The sequence below is a fragment of the Typopeltis vanoorti genome, chromosome 2, assembly GCF_054136105.1.
Source record: "Typopeltis vanoorti isolate ZY-2024b chromosome 2, IOZ_Tvanoo_1.0, whole genome shotgun sequence".
NCBI lineage: Eukaryota > Metazoa > Arthropoda > Arachnida > Uropygi > Thelyphonidae > Typopeltis > Typopeltis vanoorti.
The window spans coordinates 91,198,667-91,224,578 of record NC_143550.1 but is presented as its reverse complement, the minus strand read 5'-3'; the positions used below and the strand labels follow the sequence as shown (position 1 = coordinate 91,224,578).

Below are 25,912 nucleotides of genomic sequence, written 5' to 3'. Positions count from 1 at the left end.
CCATGCCACAGGCATGCACTTCTTTATGGATGCCATTTTCAGAAAGTAGAATAAAGAAGCAGTAGAATAAACTAGCAGCAAAAACACAAATAAGCACATAAAATTTCCAACGACAAACACTACTGAAAGACACCTATATCTAGTAAAGAAAATATGAAGCAAAGTTATATGATAAAAAGCCACAGTATGCACTAATTTAAAAATCTTTTCTTATCACAGCACAGATATATTGCTACGTTCATCAGCACAAGTTTTAAGAACAATTTGGGAGTGGAACCATCAGGACCAAAGTCTTGTTGATATCCAAGTTATTTCGAATTCAGCTGATGTCTTTTTGACAAAACATGACAGAAGTTGTGCCATGATCTTATTAACTGGGATTACTATGCATTGATCATTGATGTAGGAGTTTGAGAAGAATGATACCAAGAAGTTAGCCTTATGTTTGGGGAATGTTACAATGGTACCACCTGGCTATGAGAGAGGTGGAAATATGGATAGACGGAATGTTTACATGATGGCCTTCGCAAGGAATCAGAATGCTTGATTGCTATTTGAGCAGCAGGGAGGTTTGTTGTACTTGCAGTCAGATTTGGATTGGATGATGATCTTTTTGCAGCTGTTGTAGGCTGAGCAGAATGTTAATATATTCCCATGTGATATATACTTAATAATTTTTTGAACTGCTTTGGTAAACTTGTTTTAAAAGGTTGGAAACTTTTGGTCATTGCTTTTGGATGGTTTGGGTGGAGTAGAGGATGAAGACTGAAATTGAGATCTGGTTCTGAAGAGCAAAAACAGTAGTCAGCATAAGGAAATGAGGAGCAAAAGTCAGGTGGTTCATTCCATTTGGCACTGTTATGTTGCTAAAGGGCACAATGCTGAAAGTGGCTAGATGAAGGGCATTGTGCTAGAAAGGCAATTTGGATTAAGTTATGATCTGAGTTACCAAGAGTTTGAAGTGAAACAGTATATTTACCAGGATATTATACATTGCCATAAGATATTATACAGTTGATTTTCTCTATTGCACACTCATAGGGTATCATAGGAATAGGTTGTTATAATAGAAAGTAACTTTAGCAAATTTCTTTAAGCATAAATGTATGGAGACTTGAAAAGGTGTTGTTGAATGAAGTGGAAGTGGATATGCAGAATCAGGGAAACTAGAGTTATTAATGGGGGGGGGGAGTAGATATTCAGACTTTAGGGAGACAATTGAGTGTATGAATGTGTGTAATATGCCCGAGTGAGTACGAAGGACAACAAATCAGAATGGGATAGTTAGTATAAGGCATCAAAATAGGGATGAGACAAGTGGGCTTCTGTAAATTCGTGTATACTGATGCCAGAAGTATTAGGAACAAGAAGGAAGAAATTTTGACCTTGGTTGGCAGTTCCAGGCCACAGGTTATTGGCATTAGTGAAACATGGATGACAGAAGATGATATAGCTAGTGCTAGTGGGATTGAATGTGAGGTATAGTGTGTTCAGGAGTGACAGGGAGAATAAAATGGGGGGAGGAGTGTTATTCATGATAGCTGATGAGCTACAGCCAAGGAGAATAGAAGTTGAACTGCAGGATAGAGAAAAGAGCACATTTGAGGCTATTTGGTGTGAGATTGAGGTTAGCAGAACAAAATATACAATTGGGTGCTGCTATAGACCAGGTGATGGAATAGATGGTGGAGATAGTATGTATAAACAAATGGAAGAAATGAGTGGAAGGAGGGTAATTATTATGGGAGATTTCAACTATGGTAACATTGATTGGAAGGAGGTTTTGGATCCAATTACTTCCTCCCATGACACATGGGAGGAAGTAATTGGATTTTATGCGGTTATTAAGGGATAACTATCTGTGACAGCATCTAATGAAAGGAAAATACTAGGGGTCAGAGAGTGCTTGACCTAGTAATTGCATCTGAGAATTTGGCTGTAACGAACATGACCACATTGCCACCAATTGGTTAGAGTGATCATAGGGTCTTGACTTAGGAGGTGGGGCTAAAGGTGTGGAATTTTCAGTTAAGACAGGGTATATGTGGAATTATCGGGCTGGTAAATATGACAAGCTTAGGAGTTTGATTGGCTGTAACGAACATGACCACGTTGCCACCAATTGGTTAGAGTGATCATAGGGTCTTGACTTAGGAGGTGGGGCTAAAGGTGTGGAATTTTCAGTTAAGACAGGATATATGTGGAATTATCGGGCTGGTAAATATGACAAGCTTAGGAGTTTGATTGGTTCAGTGCCATGACATGTAAAACTGCAAGGGCTGGATGTTGATAGTGCATGGGAGCCGGTTAAGAAGTGTTTGCAGGAGGCAATGGCTGGCTGTATACTTAGAATCCAAATAATTAATCAAGTAGAGGTTAAATGGATGAATAACACCATTAAGCTTGAGCTGCAAAAAAAGAAACGACTGTTGAGAGAATTTAAGGAGAAAGGTGACCAGCAGGCACATGAAGTATAAAGTGCAGGCCAGAAGGGTAACGATTGTGGTAAGAAAAGCAAAAACGGATTATGAAAGAACATTAGCAATGCAGGCTAAAGAGAATCCCAAACAATTCTTTCAATATGCTGCAAGTGAAAGAAAGAATGTAGAATGATTTTAATGAATGCCGATGGTAGGGAGGTAACTGAATCAGTCGAAATAGTAGAATTACTACGTGAACATTTTGCAAGAGTATATCACCCAGGTGGTGACATTGCAGGAATGATAGAACCAACAGCTTCTACAGGAATTGTGATGAATGAAGTGGAGGTGAATAGTCTATTACAAAACCTCAATGTCAATACATCTGTGGGATTGGATGGTATACCAACTCATGTCGTACGTGAAGCAGCTATAGAATTGTTAGTGCCCTTGACCATTTTGTTTAATTTGAGTCTCTGGTCTGGGTTAGTCCCAAGAGGGTCGAAAGAGGAGAAAATAGTTCCACTGCATTAAGGAGGTTCCAATGACTGCTGTTGTAAATTACCAACCGATCAGCATATTAGGAATCATTGTCAGAGTCTTGGAGAAAATAGTAGGAAAATACAGGATTGGATAGATGAAAATGGGACACTGTATGGGGGACAGCATGGATTTGTGAAGGGTAGATCATGCTTCAGTAACTTGCTCACATTTTATAACACAGTGAGGGCTGAACTGGATAAGGGTAATGGGTTTACAGTGATTCTACTGGACCTTGCTTAGGCCCATGACAGGATACCACGTGGAATTCTAATCAGTAAACTGCAGCATATGGGGATGGACATAGGGTTGATGAGATGGGTAAGAGTGTGGTTGATGGAGAGATATCAGAGAGTGGTTTATTCAGGAGTAGGGTCCAAAAGACGACCTGTGACTAGGGGTGTGCCGCAGGGTTATGTTCTTGGACCACTATTGTTCAATTTGTTCATTAACGATATAGGAAAGGATCTGAGAGGAACTTTTTATTTGTTTGCTGATGATGATGCAAAGTTGGGTAGAGTAATAGTGAGCGCACAGGATGTCAAAATTTTGCAGAATGATTTGGAGAGTTTTGAGGACTGCGCCAAGGAGAATGGATGTCAATTTAATGTGGCAAAATATAAGGTTATGCATTTTGGGATGAAAAGATTAGCAGCAGTGGTATATCACATTGGTAGAACTGTACTCCAGGAGATTGATGAGGCAGGGATTTGGGAGTGTTAGTGAATAGGGAGTTGAAGTTTGGGGGGGGGGGGCACATCGCAAAATTGGCTAAATCAGCTCATCAAATCACTTGGTTGCTGAAAAATACTTTAAGAAGCAGAGACAAACATGTTATTGTTCCTTTGTATCGAGACTTGATAAGACCGCATTTTGACTATTGTGCCCATATCTGGGCACCAGGTTTCAGAAGAACATGAGAACAGGTTGAAGATTTGTGGGTTGCAGAAATTAGTTGATAGGTGGTAAAGGGGTGATATGATTGAGGCATTCAAATTACTGAAGGGTTTCTATAAGATTAATTCAGAAGATATTTTTGAGAATAGGACTAGGGGCCATACATGGAAGCTGGGCAAGAGTGTGGTTAACAAGTGTGTTAGAGCTGGTTTTTTTACTTGGAGAGTGGTGAATGAGTGGAATCAGCTGCCAGAGTCTGTTGTGGGTGCCAGGACTGTAAATGAGTTCAAGGCGAAGTATGATAGATACTGTGTGAATGTGGAATAGTTGTTCTTGACATGATGTTAGGGCCTCCCTCGATGAGTCTATGGACTCCTTGGATTTGCCCGTAATAATAACAGTACCTATGAGATTTTTCAGTACTTTGCTACAGTTCTATTAATCTTCTTATACCGACATTTTCTGTAATGAATACTGATTGTGGTTTCAGAAATAATCTGTTCATTTGATAACAATTTGATTTAAGATTTATTTTTGGAATGAACTTGTTTTGCTATAAATATTTGTCAGCAGAAATTTTCATGAAAATCACTTTTTTCTTTCTTTTTTTTTAATAAGCCTATATATTTCCCACTGTTGGGTAAAGGCCTCTCTCATTATTGGAGAGTTTTTGGTCTACTTCTCCCAAGGGTTATCCATTCCAAATTGGAGAGTATTTATACACTTGTTTGTATGATTATATGAAAGTGAAAAGACAATCACAAACATCCATGCCATGTGCAGGATTTGAACCTGCAGCTTTTTGGCTAGAGAGGAGATATGCTAACCACTCAGCCAACCAGGCTGGCAAAAATAACCTTTATGTAACATATGAACATCATATATATACTCTTATTGTTAGGGCTTTATTTTTCTTGAAAAGTTCCTAGTATTTTGTTGATGCTAATAAGATTATTTCTTTAATAATAATAATACTTATCATTCCTCAGCACCTCAACTTGGGAGAGCTCTTTACCAATATAGATATCATACTTTCACTTGAATTTTTTCACTGAAGAGATACTCACTATTCCTACATCTCTTTGTATAAGTCACCTGTTCCTGGCAGAGGAGATTCCCATTGCAATGATGTGCTTGCCTTTTTTTTTCTTGTTGTTGTTCTTCTTTCAGTAAACTTTTCTTCCTGCATGCTTTGACATACTGCTCCTGGATCATCATTAATAGTGTGCATTCACTGCTTTGATATTTATATTATGTTATGCCTGAATTAGTCAGTTAGTAGACTCAGCTGCATGGATCAATGTGTAGTAGTAAGTTGTTTTCTCATGGTTTTATGAACAGCATGCAAGGTCTGCTGTGGAGCCAGTATGGTTTAAAATACCATGGCATTACACATTGGAGCACAGCCATTCCTTGCTAAATAGTGGCCATCCGTGTGTGGCTCTGTAGTCTCTCACACAATAAATTCGAGGATGAATTCTTTGTCCTTAAATTCATCATGTTCCTCAAAAAGTAAGGTCCCCAACCATACCCAGAAATAGAAACAATGTGTTTATTAACTATTGAATATTAAATTATTTAAGGAATTTACAACGTATACTGGAATATTAATTAAAAGAAACTTTAATAAATACCTCCTATATTTTAGCAATGTCACATTACCATCCTCATGGGAACATACAACTATGACACGTGCACGCAGGCACTACAAAAAGCAAATGAAGCGGAAGAGAGAAAACTACTGTTGTTCCTATTGTTGGATTCTGATTATGTAGAGATTAGAGTAATTATTATTTGCTTCAGAATCGAACATGATCTTCCATCACAAAGGCTAGACTTGTAAATATTATTTAATGTATATAACTTATTTTAAAATTTAATATTCATATAACTGCCTTAATTTTGTCTAATATTTAATTATTTAATCAAAGATATATGTATGAATAATGAAAAGACTGTATTAAATATTAATAAGTTATTTTATTTATTGTTATGTCAATATTATAAGAACTTGTATTTGTAATTTAACTACACATTTATTGAAATGCAAATATTCTATTTATTCTTGTTTGTGAAAGCTTAATGTTATATAATAACTCAATGTAGTTGTATAGCCTAATGTAACATTCACGAGAATGTTCACGTTTATCGGTTGTCATAGAGACGCATGAAATAAACGAGCGCGAGTGGAAGGGAACGTGGGCTAAATAAGAAGAGAAAATATATACGTAGTAGGAGAGGGGACGGAAACTTGGAAGTGAAAGGAAGCAGGGTGATAAAATAAAGAAGTAGAAGTAAATAAAAGGTTCTTAAGGGTAGGAGTTAAGTGGATAATTTTTATAAGTGAGCAAGAACCTAACGAATTTTATAGTTAGCTGAAAGTGAAATCAGCAGTAATAATAGAAGGAAAATTAAAGCTACAATCAGATAAAGTAAAAAGCTGAACATTCAAGGAAGAATTCTGAATAAACCCAGCTGATCTAGAATTGTGGGTTATTTCCAATTGCCCTAATAATAACCTCACAGCATTTTAATTAATTTATGAGTGGTAACGACGATAGTTGGAGTACCCTGTAATTGAAGTCTAGAATTCTGATGTGTGGTTGATAGTGCTTTAAGTATAACTGTGGATAAGTCTTGTTGATGTGTTTTTTTTTTTTTTTAGTAAGATAAATAAATTCCAAAAGTTAGCTCACAACATAAATAGGAACTATTTCCGGTAAGGTTTATCATAGTGTATTATTTCAATGCTTGAAGAATTGTGTGTTAATTACGCTATGCTTAACGCTACTTTAACCGTGGAAACTCTTCGTGAATGAGAGTTGGAAATAAGAATTGTTTGAAAGATATTTTCAGCTATTAGTGCTTGTGATATTTTGAACTTATAGCATGACTGAGAATTGTGTGAAAACTGACTAGATTGGATGTTCTGTTTATTTAATTAAGTGTAGAAACTTTGTAACCCAGAAGCTGAGAAAGTACATATGAAGACTTGGAAGATTGTGCTATTGTGATTATCTTGACTTAATGTTTGACTTGTTTCTAGTATAAGGAAATTAGAAGTAATATTTATGTATGTGTTATATGACCTATATTAAATGTTTCATTTGTTAATCTAACTATTGTATTTGCCTGAATTTCTTTTTACTGCACCGTTCACAAAAATTCGAATCTAGCGGGAATCCTAGAAAGAAAATAAATACTTCGGCCTGATTGAATGAAAAGACTGCTAACTAACTTTGAATTGATTCTACTATTTCATATAGACTTATCTAAGGATAGAGTGGCGCAGTATAATAGAAATTTCTCTGCCCTTGGATTGGTGATCAGTTTACAATTAGTTGTGTTTTATTTTATGAAAGTGACTAGTAACAAGATGGTGGATTCGAACACAACATGAAGAAAACAACGTCATGACACTATAATCCTAAAGGTGCCCCCTAGTGGACTATATTAGATTGTCTTGGCTGTTGGGCTGAAGTTCTCAAGATGCAAGCTTCCCAAATTTGGGGCAGTCTCATGCACCTAAATTTGTTGACGTTTGAAAATTTTTTTTAGAGCTGAGCTTGATTCCATGAACAATCTTTAATATTTAAATTTGCTGCATTGTATTAATGTGGCTTTCTTTTGACCTATTCTGTGGCTGGTATCCAGAGCATGGTCTGCAAGCCCAAAGTGACTGTACTGGTGAAACCAGATGTAGTCTTTGTGTTCCGAAATCCTGAACATTTGCTGTCCTACCTGTTTGGCCAAAGTAGGACAGTTTACAGCTGTAAGGGACCTGGTATACCAGGTCCCTTACAGAGGAGAAGTGGTTGGTCTTTGGTGGAGCAGATAAGGGATGCCAATTTTTTATATGGTTTGTAACAAGAAGTCAGGTCATATTTTTTTAAGATTTTAGTACTTTTCAGAGGTGCCCCGGATATAGGGAACGGTAATGGATTTGGTGTAATCATTGTTATGAAAGGGGGGGGGAGGATTAACTAGTTTTAATATTTTTTAGGGTTTGTATCCATTGACTAAGAAAGTGTTAAGGATGTGGTTCAGTGGTTAGGGCATTGTCATCTGAACAGATTAATTTCACCCTGTTATATAGTGTTTTTATAACCCCATATTGTTGTGGGGGGGGAGGGAATTGCTGGTGAATGTATCTGCCTGTATGGGTGGTTTTCTGTAAATTGAGAAAACCAAGGATCCATCAGGCTGGCGAGTGATTAGAGTGTCTAGGAAAGGGAGCCTGTTGTTTTCCTCTTTTTCCAAAATGAACTGGATTCTGGGGTGTTGGTTTTTTAAGTGTGTTAAGGAGTGGAGTGTTTCTGAGCCATGTGGCCAAATAGCAAACACATCAACATAGCAAAGCCAAACATTGGGGTTTTGTGTGGCTGAGTTTAAGGCTTTCTCTTCAAAAGTCTCCATAAAGAAGTTGGCCAGGGTTGAGGAGAGTGGTGAACCCATGGCTATCTCCTCTGTCTGTTTGTAGAATTTTGCTTGCCAAATGAAATAGCCTAAGTTCATTGTGAACTCAGGCTATTTTGTTTGGCAAGTATAATTAATATTATTAATTATTTCATATAATCAACTTACTATTTCGTATAATTAATATTTCAGTATATGTTATGAATCCCTTAAATAATTTAATAGTCATGTGTTACCAACATATAAGCCTATCTACAAGAATCTGTTTATTAATAACAATATGTTAAACATCAGAAACAAACACACCATCATTTTGAATAATTCATTCTACCAGTGAATGTCCAATTAGAAAAATATCACCCTTCTTTACCCAGAAGTTTGGAAAGGTTAGCAGGTTCCCAACAGTTGGAGAAAAAATAAATAATTTCATTCAGTTGACATTTGATGTCCTAGTCATCTAAAAATATCCAAAACAGCTCCTTCATTCAATATCTAGTGGAGGAATACCAGTTATAGTATTCTAGAGTGATACCTCCTTGATGTTACAGATGATATTTGCTTTGAATTGAATGATCAAGAAGTGATAATAGGCAGATGAATCTTGATGCACTAGCCAGGAATACCATTATTTCATTTAATACTCTTAAATCCATCAATAAAAGTAGGCTGTGTCAACACTCCTGTCAGGGTCTACTTTCCAAATTCTTTGAGATACATCAAGTGCTAGAAACATGACTGTGTCCAAACGGTGTGCATTAATTCGACCATCTATGTTTGATATGGCAGTAAAAAAGCATGATATAAAAGAGTGCACATTCAAAACACCCAGATATCCAAACACATTTGGATATACAAACACATCTGGGTTTGTATATCCAACTTACTTCCAAGTTTGTCAAATGTTGAAGGATATGAAGGAATCAAAACAGTGCAGAATATTCCATATCAGATGATAAAGAGGAAGTTTACCACAACACCACATCTAGTAGAAAAATCTCTTATGCTGAGACACAGGTTTAAAAAAAAAAAAAAAAACTATATAAAGGACATTAACTCACACATAAATTACATCATCTTTGAATGCTGTGATTTATTATTGTTCCTCATTACAAGGGTTCAAGTAATCTGGCCATACACCAGAAATGATAGATACCATTAGACAAGAATTCATTACTAAAAAAATGTAGACATCTCAGCAAAAAAAAAAAAAAAGGGGGGGGGAGGAATACATCTATATTTAGATTTAGAGAGGAATTGAAAACTATTAAAATTCTATGCATCCCTAGATGAAGTTCAGTTTTAAAGTATCTTGGTTATTTTTCCTATGAAAAGGAGACATGGACACAACCATCCACAATTGCTCAGGGAAAAAAAAATCAAGACTGACAAAAGCAAAACATAAAATCAGAAGCAGATGGATTCACTAATCATAAATAATTAAAATTTTCTTACAAGAAATGTCATAATTCTGCCAAAACATTGATGATATCAAGGTCCTCTTCCAGAAGCATAAGCCAGTGTACTTTTGCCTGCAGGAGACTTACTGAAACCTTGTGAGTATCCAACATTACTATATGTTACTATTATCCATAAGAATAGGATATGGGATGGACCTTCCCACAAAGAAATCACCATTCCATTATAAGCAACCATACCCATTCCAAAGTCCTGCTCAACAGCATGCAGGATCTGCCATCTTCCCTTCACTATTACAGTATGTTGCATGAATTTACCACCTGGTGCACATATCTCAAGACAACCTTGATCTCATCTTGCAGTTCCCATTCTTCACACTTCATAAGCGCTTCACACTACTATAAGCAATCAGAGAAAAATAAATAATTTAGTGAACGTACTGATGTTTCACTATATTTCCACAAAATTACATTTGTAATTTATCACAAATGTAATTTTGTGTAAATGTAAGTTACAAATGTAAACTCACATTACTTAATTAGCTTGTTATAGAAACAGTTCACATTGTAGCTGAAAAGGAACCAGTATCCTAACAAAGCACCTTCTTGGGACTGAAGGGTTCAGAAAAGTTAGGCTAAATGTGATCTTATAATGATTGTCTCCCAGTCATATTTGTTAAGGTTGGGGAAGTGCTTTGTAGCTAATGCTAATTCTAAAAATAGTCTCATACTATTTTCAGAATCAGCATTAACATAAATCCTCAAACCATTTTCTAAAGAAATGTTCAGAAAATGGTTTACTAGTCCTGACTTGCCATACAGATAATTATGGATGGTTTTTAAATTTTCTAAGATGGATGTTAAATCAGCCTTGAAGAACATCTATGTGAGGTAATAAGTAAACTTGATGTTAACAAGGCAATGGGAACTGCAATTTAAGATAATGTTTTAAAATAAGATGTCTCTGTTTTGAGAGTGTTTTGAAATAGGATGTATGTTTTAAGGGAATGTTCTAGGAAATTAATAGTAACTTGACTCATTTATTTAGTGTCTCTATTTGCATATTTAAACATGCAGCAAATTTCAGCTGTTGATTGTCTGCCTAAATGTAGTGCCTTCAGTAAACTTAAACAGCACCAGAAGCATCTAATAGTTTTCTACCATTGGCTTCATGAAAATTACATGAGTGGCCATGTTCATTGAACTTGTCATAATAAGTTATCTTGTTCTCTTACTGTCCCAAGTCTCTCCTGACAAGCTATTGTCCATATTTATTTATAAACAGAAACAGTATTCAAAGAAAGTTGAGCAGGTCCTGTAACTCTATAGAAATGTTGTTTCCTTCCATAGTGCTTGGCTGCCCAAAGAAAAACTTTTAGATTTTATTCTGTTTTCCAACAAGAGGACCATTTTTCTAGGACTTTCTTCAGCCAGTTCCTGAGTTAGTGTTGATCTTTAGCATGCACAGGTGTGGTTTTCCATCCCAGAAGCTCTGGTTTTAAACTAACATCTTAAAAAAAAATCAGCTGCAGAACTTGCACCATTACTGATGGTGATATGACACAAGATGGTGTCAGTTGTCTATCATACTTTTCCTGAAAAGAGGACAACAGAAAACATTTTAGTTTAACTGATTTTTGATTGTCAGTCTTTCCTCTTGCTCCTGTTTTTAAATTTACAGCAACTTAACATTGTCATAATTGAACATACTGCATGCTAAATTAGTTCATCACAGATTTAGTTCAGTTGACTGTTAATTACTTTAAAAAAATGTTGTGTACTATCCGTGTGCTATTTTTTTAACTTGACAAAACTTGCATAATTTATGAAGAATTAACTGAATTAACTTATGAGAACTAAGTAAGATAATGTGCTAACCAATGCCATATATAACTGCAGGATTGAACAGATCATCTTTCGATAATAAAACTGTTTCCTTTGAGGAGCACATACGCTGTGAGCACAATATATGGCATTATTTGTACTTCATTGTCCTAGTGAAAGTGAAGGATCCGACAGAATTCACAGGACCAGAAAGTTATGTTGCTTCCATGATAAAGGTATGTTTTGAAATTCTTTAAATATTTATGGTTAATTTTTGTTTATCCATAATATATGTTTAACATTGTATTTTTAAAAAGCTGTAGATTATGCTCTTTGCAAAAAAAAGTGAAGGAGTATTGAATAGCTACTGCACTTTGTAAGATAGTGGAGTGAACTGTGAGATCTGCATCATTAATCATCCTAACTACTCACCTTTGCACTGAGTCAAAGTATTTTTAGGAAGTCTTAAGGACACCTCAAATGTGAGAACAGTATTGAATGGATTTGCAATATGTCTAGATGCTGAGGATTCCTATCTAGGATGCAAAGCACACTTCTAAGGAATTTTCTACTGCAGTGATTTAGCTGTTTTCATACAAAGGTAGTAGGGCTAATTTAGTGTTTTCACCAATTTCTCTCTTATTCTATATAAGTTTATTCAAGTGACTCCCTACTGTACCAGCCTTGCTAATTAATTCTGTGGTCTGTTTCCATATTTAGTTTTCCATCTTCACTAAAACCATGCTTAAATCAACAAAATATTTTACTTATTCTATTATTATTATTATTATTATTATTATTCAGGCCTCCATGGAGTCAAAAGACTCATCGTGGGAGGTCCTTCCTAAAAACATAAAGTCTGTCAAGACTCATCGAAAGGAGGTCCCCCCTAAGAAACACGAAGTCTATCATACCACTCTTTAAACTCATTGACCGTTCTCGCTCCCACCACTCCATCAGGCAATGCATTCCATGGTTCGACTACCCTCCACGCAAAGAAACCACTCCTTACCCTCTTGCTCACAGTTTCCTTTCATAACGTCCAGGAATGGCCCCTTGTCATCACTCCTTCCCGCTTTTCAACCAAGCAAAAGAACTCTTTAGTGTCAACCCTGTAACCACCTCTCAACAGTTTAAAAGTCTCAATCCTATCACCTCTCCTTCTTCTATCCACCAAACTCTGCAGTCCACATTTCCTCAGCCGATCCTCATAACTATCCTTGTATAGTCCTGAAACTCTTTGTCATCCGTCTTTGTATCTTTTCCACAGTTAATTTATCCCCTTCAAATCCTGGGGACCAAATCTGAGAACAATAGTCCAAGTGTAGTCTGATCAGAGACTTATACAACGGAATGATAACCCTCTTATCTCTGCAGGTCAGTGTCCTTCTCACAATTGCAGCAATCCTCTGTGTTACTTTCACCACCTTTGCAATATATCCCCTAAACTTCAGGTTTCTATCAATCATCAATCCCAGATCTCTTGTCTTCCCTACTTCCTCCAGTATAACTCCTCCCATAGAGTATGCAGCATCCCATCGATGTTTCCCAAACCTCAAGACCTTACATTTTGCTTCATTAAACTGACAACCCCATTCATTTGCCCATCTATCTAGCTTATTCAAATCCTCTTGCAGGGATACCACATCTGCACTATTACTAATAATCCTTCCCAGCTTCGCATCATCCGCAAACAACTGAATATCCCCTTGCAATCCACTGGCAATGTCATTGATATAAAGGTTAAACAATATAGGTCCTAGTGCTGAGCCCTGTGGGACCCCACTTGTAACCCTCTGCCTCCTTGAAACTGCTCCACCATACACAACTCTCTGATACCTATCAGACAGCCAATCCTGAATCCAGTTGACCAATCTGACATCCAGACCCATGTGCTGCAACTTAAATATCAGCTTATCATGTGGCACCCTGTCAAATGCCTTCGCTAAGTCTAAGAAAATTTCAGTATATGCCTTTCCTTCATCTAATGTTCTTGTAACTTTATTATAAAAGGCTAGCATATTGCTAAAACAAGAGCGCCCTTTCACAAATAACATTACCCTCATCTTCCCAATGCTGTATATGGTCCCTCACTACTTTCTCGAAGATCTTAACTACTGATGACACACAGACTGGCCTATAATTAGACACTTCCAGAGTGTTACCACCCTTATGCAATGGCACTATCTTACCTTCCTTCCATTCCCTGGGCACCTTTGCCAAAGCCAGACTTTCATTGAAAAGCCAGGTTAAAGGCACTGTCAGTTCCCTAGCACATTTTCTCAAAACTCGTGGTGAAGTACCATCCAGTCCCTCAGCTTTACTGACATCCAGCGTACTCAGTATCTGAAACACACTCTCCTCCTGTACCTCTAAACCTTGAACCAGCCCTATCCCTCTAGCATTAAAACTGACTCCTCTAGGATGAAATACTCCAATAAAGTGTTCATTGAACAATTCCACTATGTCCTCTGCATCAGTCACTCTATTCCCATTTTTATCCCACAATATCATTCTTCCACAGTCATTTCTCCTCCTACTGGCCACATAGCTAAAAAATTCCCTAGGATTTTCTTTGGATCTTAGGGCCAATCTCCTCTCTTATTCCAGTTTCGCTTTCCTTACCACACTAGTCACTCTTCTGGCCTGTGCCTTGTATTCTTCATGCATCTTTGCTTCACCTGTCTCCTTATATCTCTTCCATAGCCTCTTTTTTACATGCAATTCCTGTTTAATATTGTTTGTCATCCACTTTACTCCAAATTGTGTCCTCTTCTTCACTTGTGGTATACAACTTACCATTGCTGCTAACAAATATTCTTTCACAATTTCCCACGCCCTAATGATATCCCGGCCTTCCAATTCCTCCCTCCATGAAACTTCCAGAAGTTGACGTCTAAGACTATTATAATCACCTGCATTATAATTCCACATAAGTTCCCCGTCTCTTTGATACTCCTGCATGTCTATTCATTTTCCAAGTCAAAACCATATGGTCACTCTCTCCAACTGGTGGGAGAGATGTCAACTCAGTTATTATCAACTCTTCTGATGCTATAACCAAATCCAAAACTCTTGAACCTCTTGTTCCCTCTGTTATGTTGCCTAAGACATTTGTCCCTCAAGAATTCTAGAAATTCCATTCCCCTATTGCTACATGCATCTTCCTCTCTCCAATTTATACTACTGTGGTTAAAATCTCCCATAACAATCATTCTTCTTGCACTTGCCAAAGTTAGCTGTCTAAACATCTCCTGGTCCCCATCCTCTGTGCTCCTGGGTCTGTAGCAACACCCCACTAAATATCCTGTTTTGCCTACCTTTACCTCACACCATACTCTCAAAATCATTCTCACTTCCTTCCAAAGCCTCTACTCTTAGAGGACATAGGTCATCACTTATCATAAGCAGTACCCCACCACCACCACCACGCTTTCCCCTCCTATCCTGACGAAAAATGCTATACCCAGCGACTTCTATTCCTGTTGTTATATCCTCTTCTGTCCTCTCCCTTATTCTGGATACTCCTGGCATTAGTATAAAGTATATAAATGCCATTGTTTCTATACCCAGCAATATCCCTTCTAGACTCCACTGGGCTCAGTGTTACCTGACATCATCTCTCTTCTCCCAGTTATCCATTCCCACAAGAGGCCACCCCTGCTATCATCCTCCCTGGGACACACTGACTCGTTCAGAACAGCAATCTCTCCAGATGCCTACATCCTTCCTCATTCAAATGTAAACAGTCTCTCGCATACAATTCCTCTCTTTCCTCAAACGCACTCCAAGCATCCACATATACCAGTCCTCTCTTGTCACACATTCTCGCTATTATGCCATTCAATATCACCGCTCTGTGTGTTCTCCATTTAAGATGCAGTTGATGTTTTCAGTGTTCCTGCCTATTTTCATACCTAATTTATTATAGCTGTTATTCAGTTTGGTTAGGGAATCCTGCAGACTTTACTGAATTTTTGTTTCTACCAAACCAAATCCAGTAGAAATATAACACCATCTGCATTAAGAAAAGAGCAGGCCAAATGCCACTTTACTTCATAATGCGATCCATATAGATGATGAATAACAGTGGAGATAATGTGCACCCTTGACTGACACCTAATTTAATCAAACTATTCACTACAAGTGAAGAATGAATTTATATAAGAGGGATGGTTTGGACTTGAATACATTTGGTATCGGGTATGTGAAGAAATTGTTTATTGATATTAAACCTAATATGGAGAGTCAGAGGAAACTGAACATGATGGGAGGAATGGTGAGAATCTATGTGTAGTCTGACTAAATTTTGCAACTCTATTGATGTTATGAATATTATATTTAATCATGGATGTGACTAATGAAACAATGAGTATGTTGGTTCATCTGGTTCAAATTTATTAAATCATTGCAAAGATGTCTGTATAAGTGAATCATTATATGTGATAAAAATTGCAAGTTGTCTAATTGGGTCATGTAGACTACAGAGGTGAGTATACAAAAAGATGATTTTGTATACTCCAAGGCGATTCAGATACAGTGCAGAGGATTAAAAGGAGAGTGTTAAAGGTGATATTGAGACCATGGAATGAAGATTGACAGGAGAAAGAGGGGTGATATTATAGAGAACTACAAACGTTTGAATGGGTCATTGTGAAAGAATTCCAAGTTTTCTTTTCACAATTTTTCTTAGTCTTTTCTCATGTATGCTTGCATAAATCTTATCTTGGAAATACTATGTAAAGAAATTGATGTGTAATTCTCACATTCAGTTTTATATCCTTTTTTTTTATAACTGGGTGCTATTACAGCTCTACTTTAAATGAACTGGAATTATAATCTGTGACTAGTCCTTCTGAATTATGCAGTGTATACAATGTAAAACTTTAGTACCTCCATTTATACATTTATACATGTCAAGGAGACTTTAAAATTACTTGCTGACATCTTTCCAGAAGACATTATAAAACTATTCGATTTCGTAATACACTCTGGATATTTCTTATGTCAAAACAAATTTTACAGCTAAGTAGAAGGAACGGCCATGGGAAGTCCTCTCTCTCTCTCTCTTGCTTTAGCCATCTTTTATTTAGAACATCTAGAAAAAGTCCTCTTCTCATCTATTTTCCTTCAACCATCCTTTTGAATAAGATATATAGATGATATCTTTACTCTATGGCCGCACAACAAAGACTCCTTACCTTCTTTTTTAAACAGTTTCAATTCCTTACATCATCATATAAAGTTTACTATGGAAATGGAAGAAAACAACCAGTTGTCTTTTTTAGACGTTATCCTCATCCAGTCACCTTCAAATACTCTTACAACTACAGTTTACAGGAAACCAACGTTCACAGGTCATTATATTCTTAAAGAATATCATCCTTGTCAAAAAACAGGAATCATAAAATGTCTAATCAGAAGAGCCAAAACTAATTGTTCTACTTCTAATTTTCTACAGAAAGAACTTTCTACTATTCAACAACACATGAAACTCGGTGGCTTTTCCAAAAAGAGTACTCAACATCTTCTCGATTCTTATAATCCACCACAAAGCAACAAAGATTCAATATGTCAAGTTCCAATTCCATACATCTCCAGGATTTCAGAACCTATCACAAGAATTCTGAAGAAATATGAGTTAATTAACAGCTATGTATTCACCTATTAACAAATTATCTTCCTATTTTCCTTCTCCTAAAGACAAACGCTCAACTATGTCTCTTCCTGGAGTTTAAAATGCCCTGCAACTGTGATCTCTCCTATTTTGGACAGACTGGACATTCTCTTGAAAAAAGAATCCAAGAACATCAATCCTCCATTTATCACAACAAACCTGAAAAATCTGGATTGGCTCAGCACAGGATTGAAACTAACCACAACATCCTTTGATCAAAAACTTGGCTCTTACATAGATCCCATTATAAATTTGAACATTTATTCAAAGAAAGCATAGAGGCCTTACTCCATTGTCCTAACCTGAATCAGAATGACTGTATATCTATATCAAAAATCTGAGAAAGTGTAATCAGGATAACTCATTAATTCATATTAATTTTATGTTATTTAATATTATTAATTAATATCTTTATTTCAATCATGTCTCTGCTTAAGAATATTCCCTTTAATACTTAGTGATATAACATCATGTGGCTTGTTCTATTTTTAAATGATCTATTGTTAGTATTCCACCTTGTATTTTTTTTAAAACTGTTCTTGTGGTGCCACTGAAGATGGTATTTCCAGACCGAAATATTTGGTTAATTAAATATCTTTCTTGTGTTTACATGCTTATATTATTCAGTCTTTATGTCACAAGTATCCTTAAAACATCAAATATAAATGCCATGCATTGGCAGATAGCACAATGAGTGCAGGTTGAGCAGTTGTTTTGGAGACTTCAACTATGGGAACGTAGATTAGAGAGAGGAAAGAAAACATGGCAAGATGGAAATAGAATATATATTATTACTAAAGGATAATTAGCTGAAACATGTGATGGAAGGAACCAATGGTTTAAGAGTGCTGGATCTAGTATCAGCATCAAAAGATTTATCAATAACCAAGGTAACTACTCTGCCTCCAGTCTGGAGGCAGAGTAGTTATTGGAAATTGACCATGTAGTCTTCTTCTGTAAAGTCTGAGCATGTGGAATTCTCAGCCAGGAGAGGGTTACATGGAACTAAACAGCTGATGACTATCATAAACTTACAAGAAACCATTGCATAAGAACTATTACTACTAGAAAGAATGTCTGGAAAGTGAACAGGGATTGTTGGATAGAAGCAATATCAGACCCCATACCCAGGGTCAGGAGGATGGACCAAGTGGGAGTTGAGTGAATAAGTAGTGATATAAAGCAAGAGCTGCAAAAAAAAGAAAAAAAAAACATTCCAGACAGAATATAAAGGTGATCTTAAGTAATACAAAGTGCAAGCAAGAAGAGAGATAATTATGGTTTAAGGAAGTCTAAACCACATTATGAGAGAAAAATTAGTTAAGCAGGCCAAAGTAAATCCTAAAGAGTTTTTTACCATGTATTGAGTAAGAGAAAGATAGTTATGGAACTGTGCTTTGAATCATTCCCAATGGTAGGAAAGGGACAGAAGCAAGAGAAATGGTTGAGTTACTGAGTGATGTGATTACTTTGCAAGAATGTATCATCCAGGTTGTAGTTTTGCAGTTATTGATGTGAGAATTGAGGTAGATGAACTGGAAGTGTCCAGCATATTGAAAAATGTCAATGTGACTGGGACTAGATAGTATGTCAGTCCACATGCTGTATGAATGTGATCAAAATGATCTAGATAACAAGGATAGTCACGTGCATGGAGGACGAAAGTGGGTCTTTTTGTAGTGATTCCTGTTAATGTTGATGGGCAGATAGGCCAGTGCACCAAAATATGAGTAAGATCATACCATTGGTTCTGTAGAACTTGTGCCATTTCCAGAAACAGTCTCTTCGATTTAGACTGGAATTTGTGAAGTAGCCTGACTTTCTTCCATCTGTTGAAGGGGGTCTTTCTATAAGTCATGTTGAAATAGTCTGCTTTGGGTTATCCATTCCAGGTGTATTTTTTATATTATATTTTTACTGATCTAGGTAGTGCATCCTCTCTGTCCAAAATACTGAGTTCCACACTAGCAAGAGGGTGAGATGGTCCCAGCTGTACTTGATTTCTCTTAAGAAGATAAATACTTTGTTTAGAGGTTTGTATACTGTTCTGATTCTGTATTGTTTTGGTAGGGAAGACAGCTTATCTGTTTGTACCATTGATGTAGGGTAAAGATAGGATGTACATATAGTCTGCTTTGGGAGCAAGGATTTGTTGTTACAAGTGCAGTGCTTGTCCTGAGGACAAGATTTGCTCTACCCTAAAGATGCTAAAGTTTTGAAAATTTTAAGTCTCTCTTTAAGATGGTGGTGTGAAGTATCATGTTGGTATCTGCCTCTGTGTGTGCGCACAGACACACAGTAAACTGAACACACGAGAGACTCATCTGCTTGCCTTGTAACCAAAGTAACCAAGAAGGCTAAAGCCATTTGTTTTCTTCTTCCACTATAAAACTAATTCAAAGATAGATATTGTTGAGGAAATGTAAAAAGTTAGAGAAAGCTTGTTGGCATTATGCTCAAATAGCAAAGACATTGTTGATGTATGTCAACCATACTTTGGGCTTGAGGGAAAGAGGGGGGACAAATTAAATGCCATAGATTCAAACAGTGTCATGTGTAAGTTAGCAATGGGAGCTTAAAGTGGAGCTACATTGCTACACCTTCAATTTATTTGAAGAGCTAGTTGATTCAGATAAAATACCATGATTTAAGATGGTGCTTAAAGAATTTGCAAATGTCAGTGGTCTAAATTTTGGAAAGGAGAGCTAGTGTATCATCTATTGGAACCTTTGTGAAAAGGGATGACACTTTGAAGCTCACTAAGTGATCATTTTCATCTAACTGATGGTTTGTATGGTGGTTTTGTGTGTGTGTGTGTGTGTGTGTGTGTGTGTGTGTGTGTGTGTGTGTGTGTGTGTGTGTGTGTGTGTGTGTGTGTGTGGAGTTTTTTTTTTTTTTATTTTTTTATAGAAGATGATGTTTTGCCAATGTCTTTGGTGAATTTAAATGTTAATGTCAAGCATTTATCCAATTTATAGCATCCATGATAGGGTGCAGTGCACTTGTGTCTCTGTCTTAGCATTTCTTATGGCATTCATGTCTTTGCCAGCAACTTTTCCATAAAGATGTTAGACCTTAGGTATCCACAAACCCAGAGCAAAATAAAAATTTTTAGTTTGGACACAGTTTCAGGCAAATAAGTTAATGTACTGAGTTTATTATTGTAGTTGTCTGTGTTCATAATCACCTTAGCATTGCCCTTGTCTGCTTTCAATATGTTTTGGTATAGTTTTAAATTTTGGGGGGCTGCCTTTTCTCCATTGATGATGTCACTTCTTAGAGAGCTTGCATTTTTGAGTAAGGAAGCATTTTCTGACCTAATAGCATATGTTTTAATTGTAGTAATTTTTTGAAGGCAAAGTCTATGTTTGCCATTAGCTGGGTCCATAGGATTTTTTTCTGGAGCAGAAGCAAAATCAAACCCTTTATTTAGAATTCTGCTTTCATTATCCAAAAGTCTATAATCTGACAAGCCATGGATCACCTTGACTGTCAGAAGTTGCTGGTGAGTTATTATACTTCTTCTTATTTACTTTAAATGTTCTGAGTTCATTTTTGGCTGATATGCATTCTAAAAATTCTCAAATATCTGGCCTGAATGACTTAAAAAACTTAAGGTTACAGTCATATCACTTTTCATTGACCATGCTAAGCATCCTGCTGGCATTTTGTATTTGCTCCTTTAGTAGAAATGGGCTAGCTATTGTGTATATTCTGGGTGCTCGAGGGGGGGGGGGGGTAGGAGTTTTGTCTAATCCTTACACAGGTAGGAATTAGACCATTGTCCCAACAACATTTAAGAAGGGTAAGTCTGTTAAGGATTTAGCACTTGTGTCTTTGTCTTACCCTATGTCTTAGCATTTCTTATGACATTCATGTCTTTGCTAGTAACTTTTCCATAAAGATGTATTTGTATGCTCAAATTTCCACAGTTTTTGCTATTATTTAAATCAAAGTTTCTGTTGTAGAGAACCACATAGACACTGGAATGCAAATAAATTATTTACTGTGAAAATTAATCATTTACCAGCTGACATCACAACATAGAATCAGAAAAATATATGCAAACAGAACTTAGAATTCTTAGAACTTTAGCAGGGCAGAGCAAATTTTGTCCTCATGACCATCACTGCACTTGAAACAACAGGCTCTATTCACATCATTCCAACAAAATGGATATAACCCAAAAAATCCTTGCCAAACGTGTCCTTAAAAAGGAGGTAAGGGTTTGTTGTCTCCTTAACCCTTTCTGACCTGAATTTTTTTTTACAAGTGAAAAAAAATTTTTCTTTCTATTTATTTTGTCTTTAGGTCTAAAAAAGCAAGGATATCTAGTATTTTTCTGAAAAATACATTTTCATTTTTCAGAAAATGAAAATGTATTTTTTTTTTTTAATGATTCATGGAAATTTCATTTTCAATGAATCGTTGAAAATGAAATGATTCATTTTCAATGAATCATTTCAGAATTGGAATCATTCGCCACATAATATAGGCTATGAAGGCCAAGAAAGTTAGTGATTCCAATTGGAATCACTAGGGCAGAAAGGGTTAAAAAGAACAACAAACCCGTACTCCCAAACCAATTATACATACACCATATCCTTACCCTACATCAAAGTTAAAGATAAACTGGGCTCCTTGATGAAATAATACAAAATCAGAACAGTATATGAATCTAAACAAAGTATCTACCTTTGTAAGAAAAATCAAGGAATTGCTGGGACCTTCTCTCCTTCCTAGATGTCTACAGCATACTATGCCAGTGTAGAACTCAGAATTTTGGACAGGCAGGATGGAATACCTTGATCTGGAAAAAAAAAATACATCCAGAATGGACAACCAAAAGCAGACTATCTCAACATGCTTTAGAAAAAGACCACTTCATCAGATGGAAGAAAGCCAGGTTTCTTCAGTGGTTGTTTCTCTATCTTCCCATCAGCATTAATAACAGGCATCACCACGAAGAGCTCACTGTCACCTTCCATGCACGTTCCTATCCTTGTTATCCAGGTGATTTCACTGTATGTCTTCACTGAAGTGAAGACATACAGTGAATTTAACAAAACACACTTTGTGTTTTGTTAAATTGCCTCTTATAATGTTAACTTGAGCTAGCAAATTGTGGACTTTTTTATTATTATGATTATTATACAGTCATCTCCATGAAGTCTGAAGACTCATCGCGGGAGACCCAATCTATCCACACAAGCTATCATATCTCTCCTTGAACCCATTAACAGACAAAGCACTCACAACTGACACTGGCAACCCATTCCACTCATTCACACCCCTACTAACCGCACCTTCATTCAACTTCCAGGGATGATCCTGTATTCTGGCCCTCTAGCCAAATGCTGAAATATTTCCCCTGCTGCTATCCTATGAAACCCTTTAAGCAACTTAAATGTTTCTATCATATCCCCTCATTTTCTCCTCTCAACCAACTTCTGCAATCCACATACCTTCAATCTATCCTCATGGGGAACATTCCACAGTCCACTCACCATCTTGGTCACTCACCTCTGAATCCTCTCCACCGCTTCCCCAAGGGATCAGACCTGAGCACAGTAATCCAGATGTGGATGTATCAAGGCTTATTTTTATCAACCCATTCTTGAATTCTCTTTTTCACCCATTTTTTTAGTACTTTTACCACCACGCCTGAGATATTGATTGGTCTATAATTTGCTGCTGTAGTCTTAGAACCTCCCTTATGCAAAGGAATAATAATTTTGCCCTCTTTCTGCTTCCTTGGAACTCTACCAAAGCTTAGACTTAAAATAAATAGCTTAGTCAAAGGCATTGCCAGTTCTCTTGCACATTCGCACAAAACCCTAGGTGATATCCCATCAAACCCTCAGCTGTATTTACATTGATATTCTGCAGTATACTAAGAACCTCCAATTCATCCACCTCTGTTCCCACATTGATATCTGTCACATAGGTTAAAGCAGTAACCTCACTGGGAAGATATATGCTTGCAAAGTGGTCACTCAGTAACTCAACTGTTTTCTCCACTTCCATCTCCTTGTGACCATCATCACTCATTAAGGTTAATCTTCCATAGTCATTCTTCCTCTTACTTGCCACATAATGAATGAACTCTTTGGGATTTCTTTTGGTTTGCTTGCTAAATTCTTCTCATAATCTGATTTTGTCTTCCTTGCCATACTGGTCACCTTGCTTGCCTGAGCCTTGTACTGTTTGTGAGTTTGCTGGTCACCTTTCTTTTTAAATACCCTCCACAGCATTTTCTTCTTCTGCAGCTCATGCTTGATGATATTACTCGTACATCTAACTCCTACTTGACTATTCCTCAGTACCTTAGGTATTCAATTTAGTACTGCTTCCTTTAAATGACCCTTAACTATATTCCATGCACTACTAACATCCTTACCCTGCAGTGTTTTATGTCATGTACAGATTTAAGCTTTTCCTAAGCATGTCATAATCACCTGCCTTGTAGTTCCATAAATATCCCTTCTTGATAGAATATTCTTCATATTTTACATTTTCCCAAATCAAGACTGCATTGTCATTTTCACCAATTGGAGGCAATGTTCAACCTGTCAGCAGGTGTATAAATTCTATTTCCTTTCTGCCATGTGATTTTTCTTCTTTTCAGTCTACATCTCCATAGTTGAAGTCCCCCATAATAATCACTCAACCTCTACTCATTGTACTAATTTGGCAATGCATGTCTTCCAGATCATCTGTGGAACTCCCTGGCCCAAAGCAACAACCAACTATATATTTTGTCTTACTGGTCTTAATCTCACACCAGATCACTTCAAATGAACAGCCACCCTCTCACCTCTCTCTTATTCTTTTGGGTTGCAATTCATCTGCTATCATCAGCAGTACTCCTCCCCTTCATCCTATCTTCTCTACCTTTCCTGAAAATACTAAACCCTTGACATTCAGTCCCTGTAACTACATCATCTGCTGTTAGCCAAGTCTCACTAATTGGCAAGGTTGCACTAATCAATGCCTAAAACTCCTCCCTCTTGTTCCTATACTTCCGGAATTAGTATATAGAAATGGCAACATCCCTTTATTCTTCCACTCACCCACCTTTACTCTCTGAATTGACTACCCTATTCAACATTTTTGCTTGAGAGACTAGATTCCTCACTTGGGCATTCTCACACTCACTTAATTAATGGGTGCCTTCACACAAAACTCACTTGCTTCCACCCTAATTGCTTAAGGTTAATTGAATTTGCATGTCAGCATACTCGGTGCTTTCCAGACCCCTACCACCAAAACTATTCAGATGCAGTCTATCTGCAGTGTACAAATCCTTCTTTCTGTTAAACAGAGACCACAGATCTACAAATTCTGCATCATTCCTTTTGCACATTCTGTATAAACTCATTGGCTATCAATGCCCTCCTCCTCAATTCACCTCTATCATAGCATTGTAGGAGACTTGCAATCTTCACCTTCTCGCTCTTCAGTTTTGCCTCTTCTAACAACTCCTTTACATCCTCTCTCATAGAATATACTTCTTGCCTCTCAAATCATTGGTGCCAACCAAGAAAATCATTTCCTTCAACTTACCTTTTTGCATCCAGATAGCATGGCTAATATCTTGAATTTTCCCTCCTGGGAAACATGATTTTTTCATACTTTCATTAAGTACTCCCCTGATTATTGAGTCTCCATACATAATTTTCTCTTTAACTTGTTTTTCTCGTTTGTTCGGTCTGTTTTTATTATTCTTTCAGATCACCTGCTTCTTTCTTTTTTCAGCCCTGCTTAACTCTTCTTGCCACTAACCCTATTTGCCACTTCTACAGATTTTCAATAAGTGCTTTGCCCTATGAAGGATAGCATTTTAGTGCACTATTTCTTTGTTGATATCCATTATGTTCTCCTCTATTTCCATGGCCATGCATTCGACATTAACATCATTTTCCATCTTATCGTCAGTTTGTTGTGTTCTCGTCACCTAACGATATTCACTTTTAAAACATTTAATACATATTCTCTCTCCAGTTTCCATTTCCTTCCAAATATTCTTTAATTTTCTCAAGCATACATTTCGCATACATTGCACTGAATAATATCCTGCAAATTCAAATCACCAGACATGGTCTTTGCTGTCATTGTTCATCTCATTGGTGCCATGTCGACAATATCACAATAAAAATGTTATAAATATACCAATACTCTAAAAACATGAAAATCTCCACTAATACTCTATAATACTCTAATTTTCTGATGAAAAAAACAGATAAAAATCGTTAACTTCACACAAACGCTAAATTACACGACTTGTTGCAATATAACCTTGAACCCCCACAAATAAATAAATAATGCTTGTAAATAATAATTTTAACCAGCAAATTATTTATCTCCATCCCAATGTCTACATAGCTTTCTGTTCCAGAAACATCAACATGAATAATAGCAACAGCTACAGAAATTTGAACTGCAAATGCTGGCCTGATTGGCAGAATAGATATAACATATCTGCTCTCCAACCAACTTTTAATGGGTTTTCGGATCCCACTACAGACATAGATGTTTGTAAAGCTCTAGATGAGCTTGTATAGCTTCTTGGAACTAAAACTAGGAACTTTTTTTTAATGTGAATTGCTATTTAAATAAGAAAAACTAGAAACCTATCATACTTGAACTTCTTTTGAAGCCATTTCAGTCTACCAATGAGTAATATGGTTGTGGTGTTTCACATGAGGCAGTAAAATTGTTAG

At 36.7% G+C, this 25,912-nt stretch overlaps 1 protein-coding gene across 1 annotated transcript in view; it reads left to right on the top strand.

The window, feature by feature from the left end:
- Positions 1–25,912, top strand: part of Itpr (Inositol 1,4,5,-trisphosphate receptor) — a 1,112,489-nt gene that overhangs the window by 1,065,440 nt on the left and 21,137 nt on the right. The window contains exon 57 of the mRNA XM_090401920.1: positions 11,588–11,748. Within this exon, the coding sequence (XP_090258046.1) occupies positions 11,588–11,748 (161 nt within the window). The remainder of the gene's footprint in view (positions 1–11,587; positions 11,749–25,912) is intronic.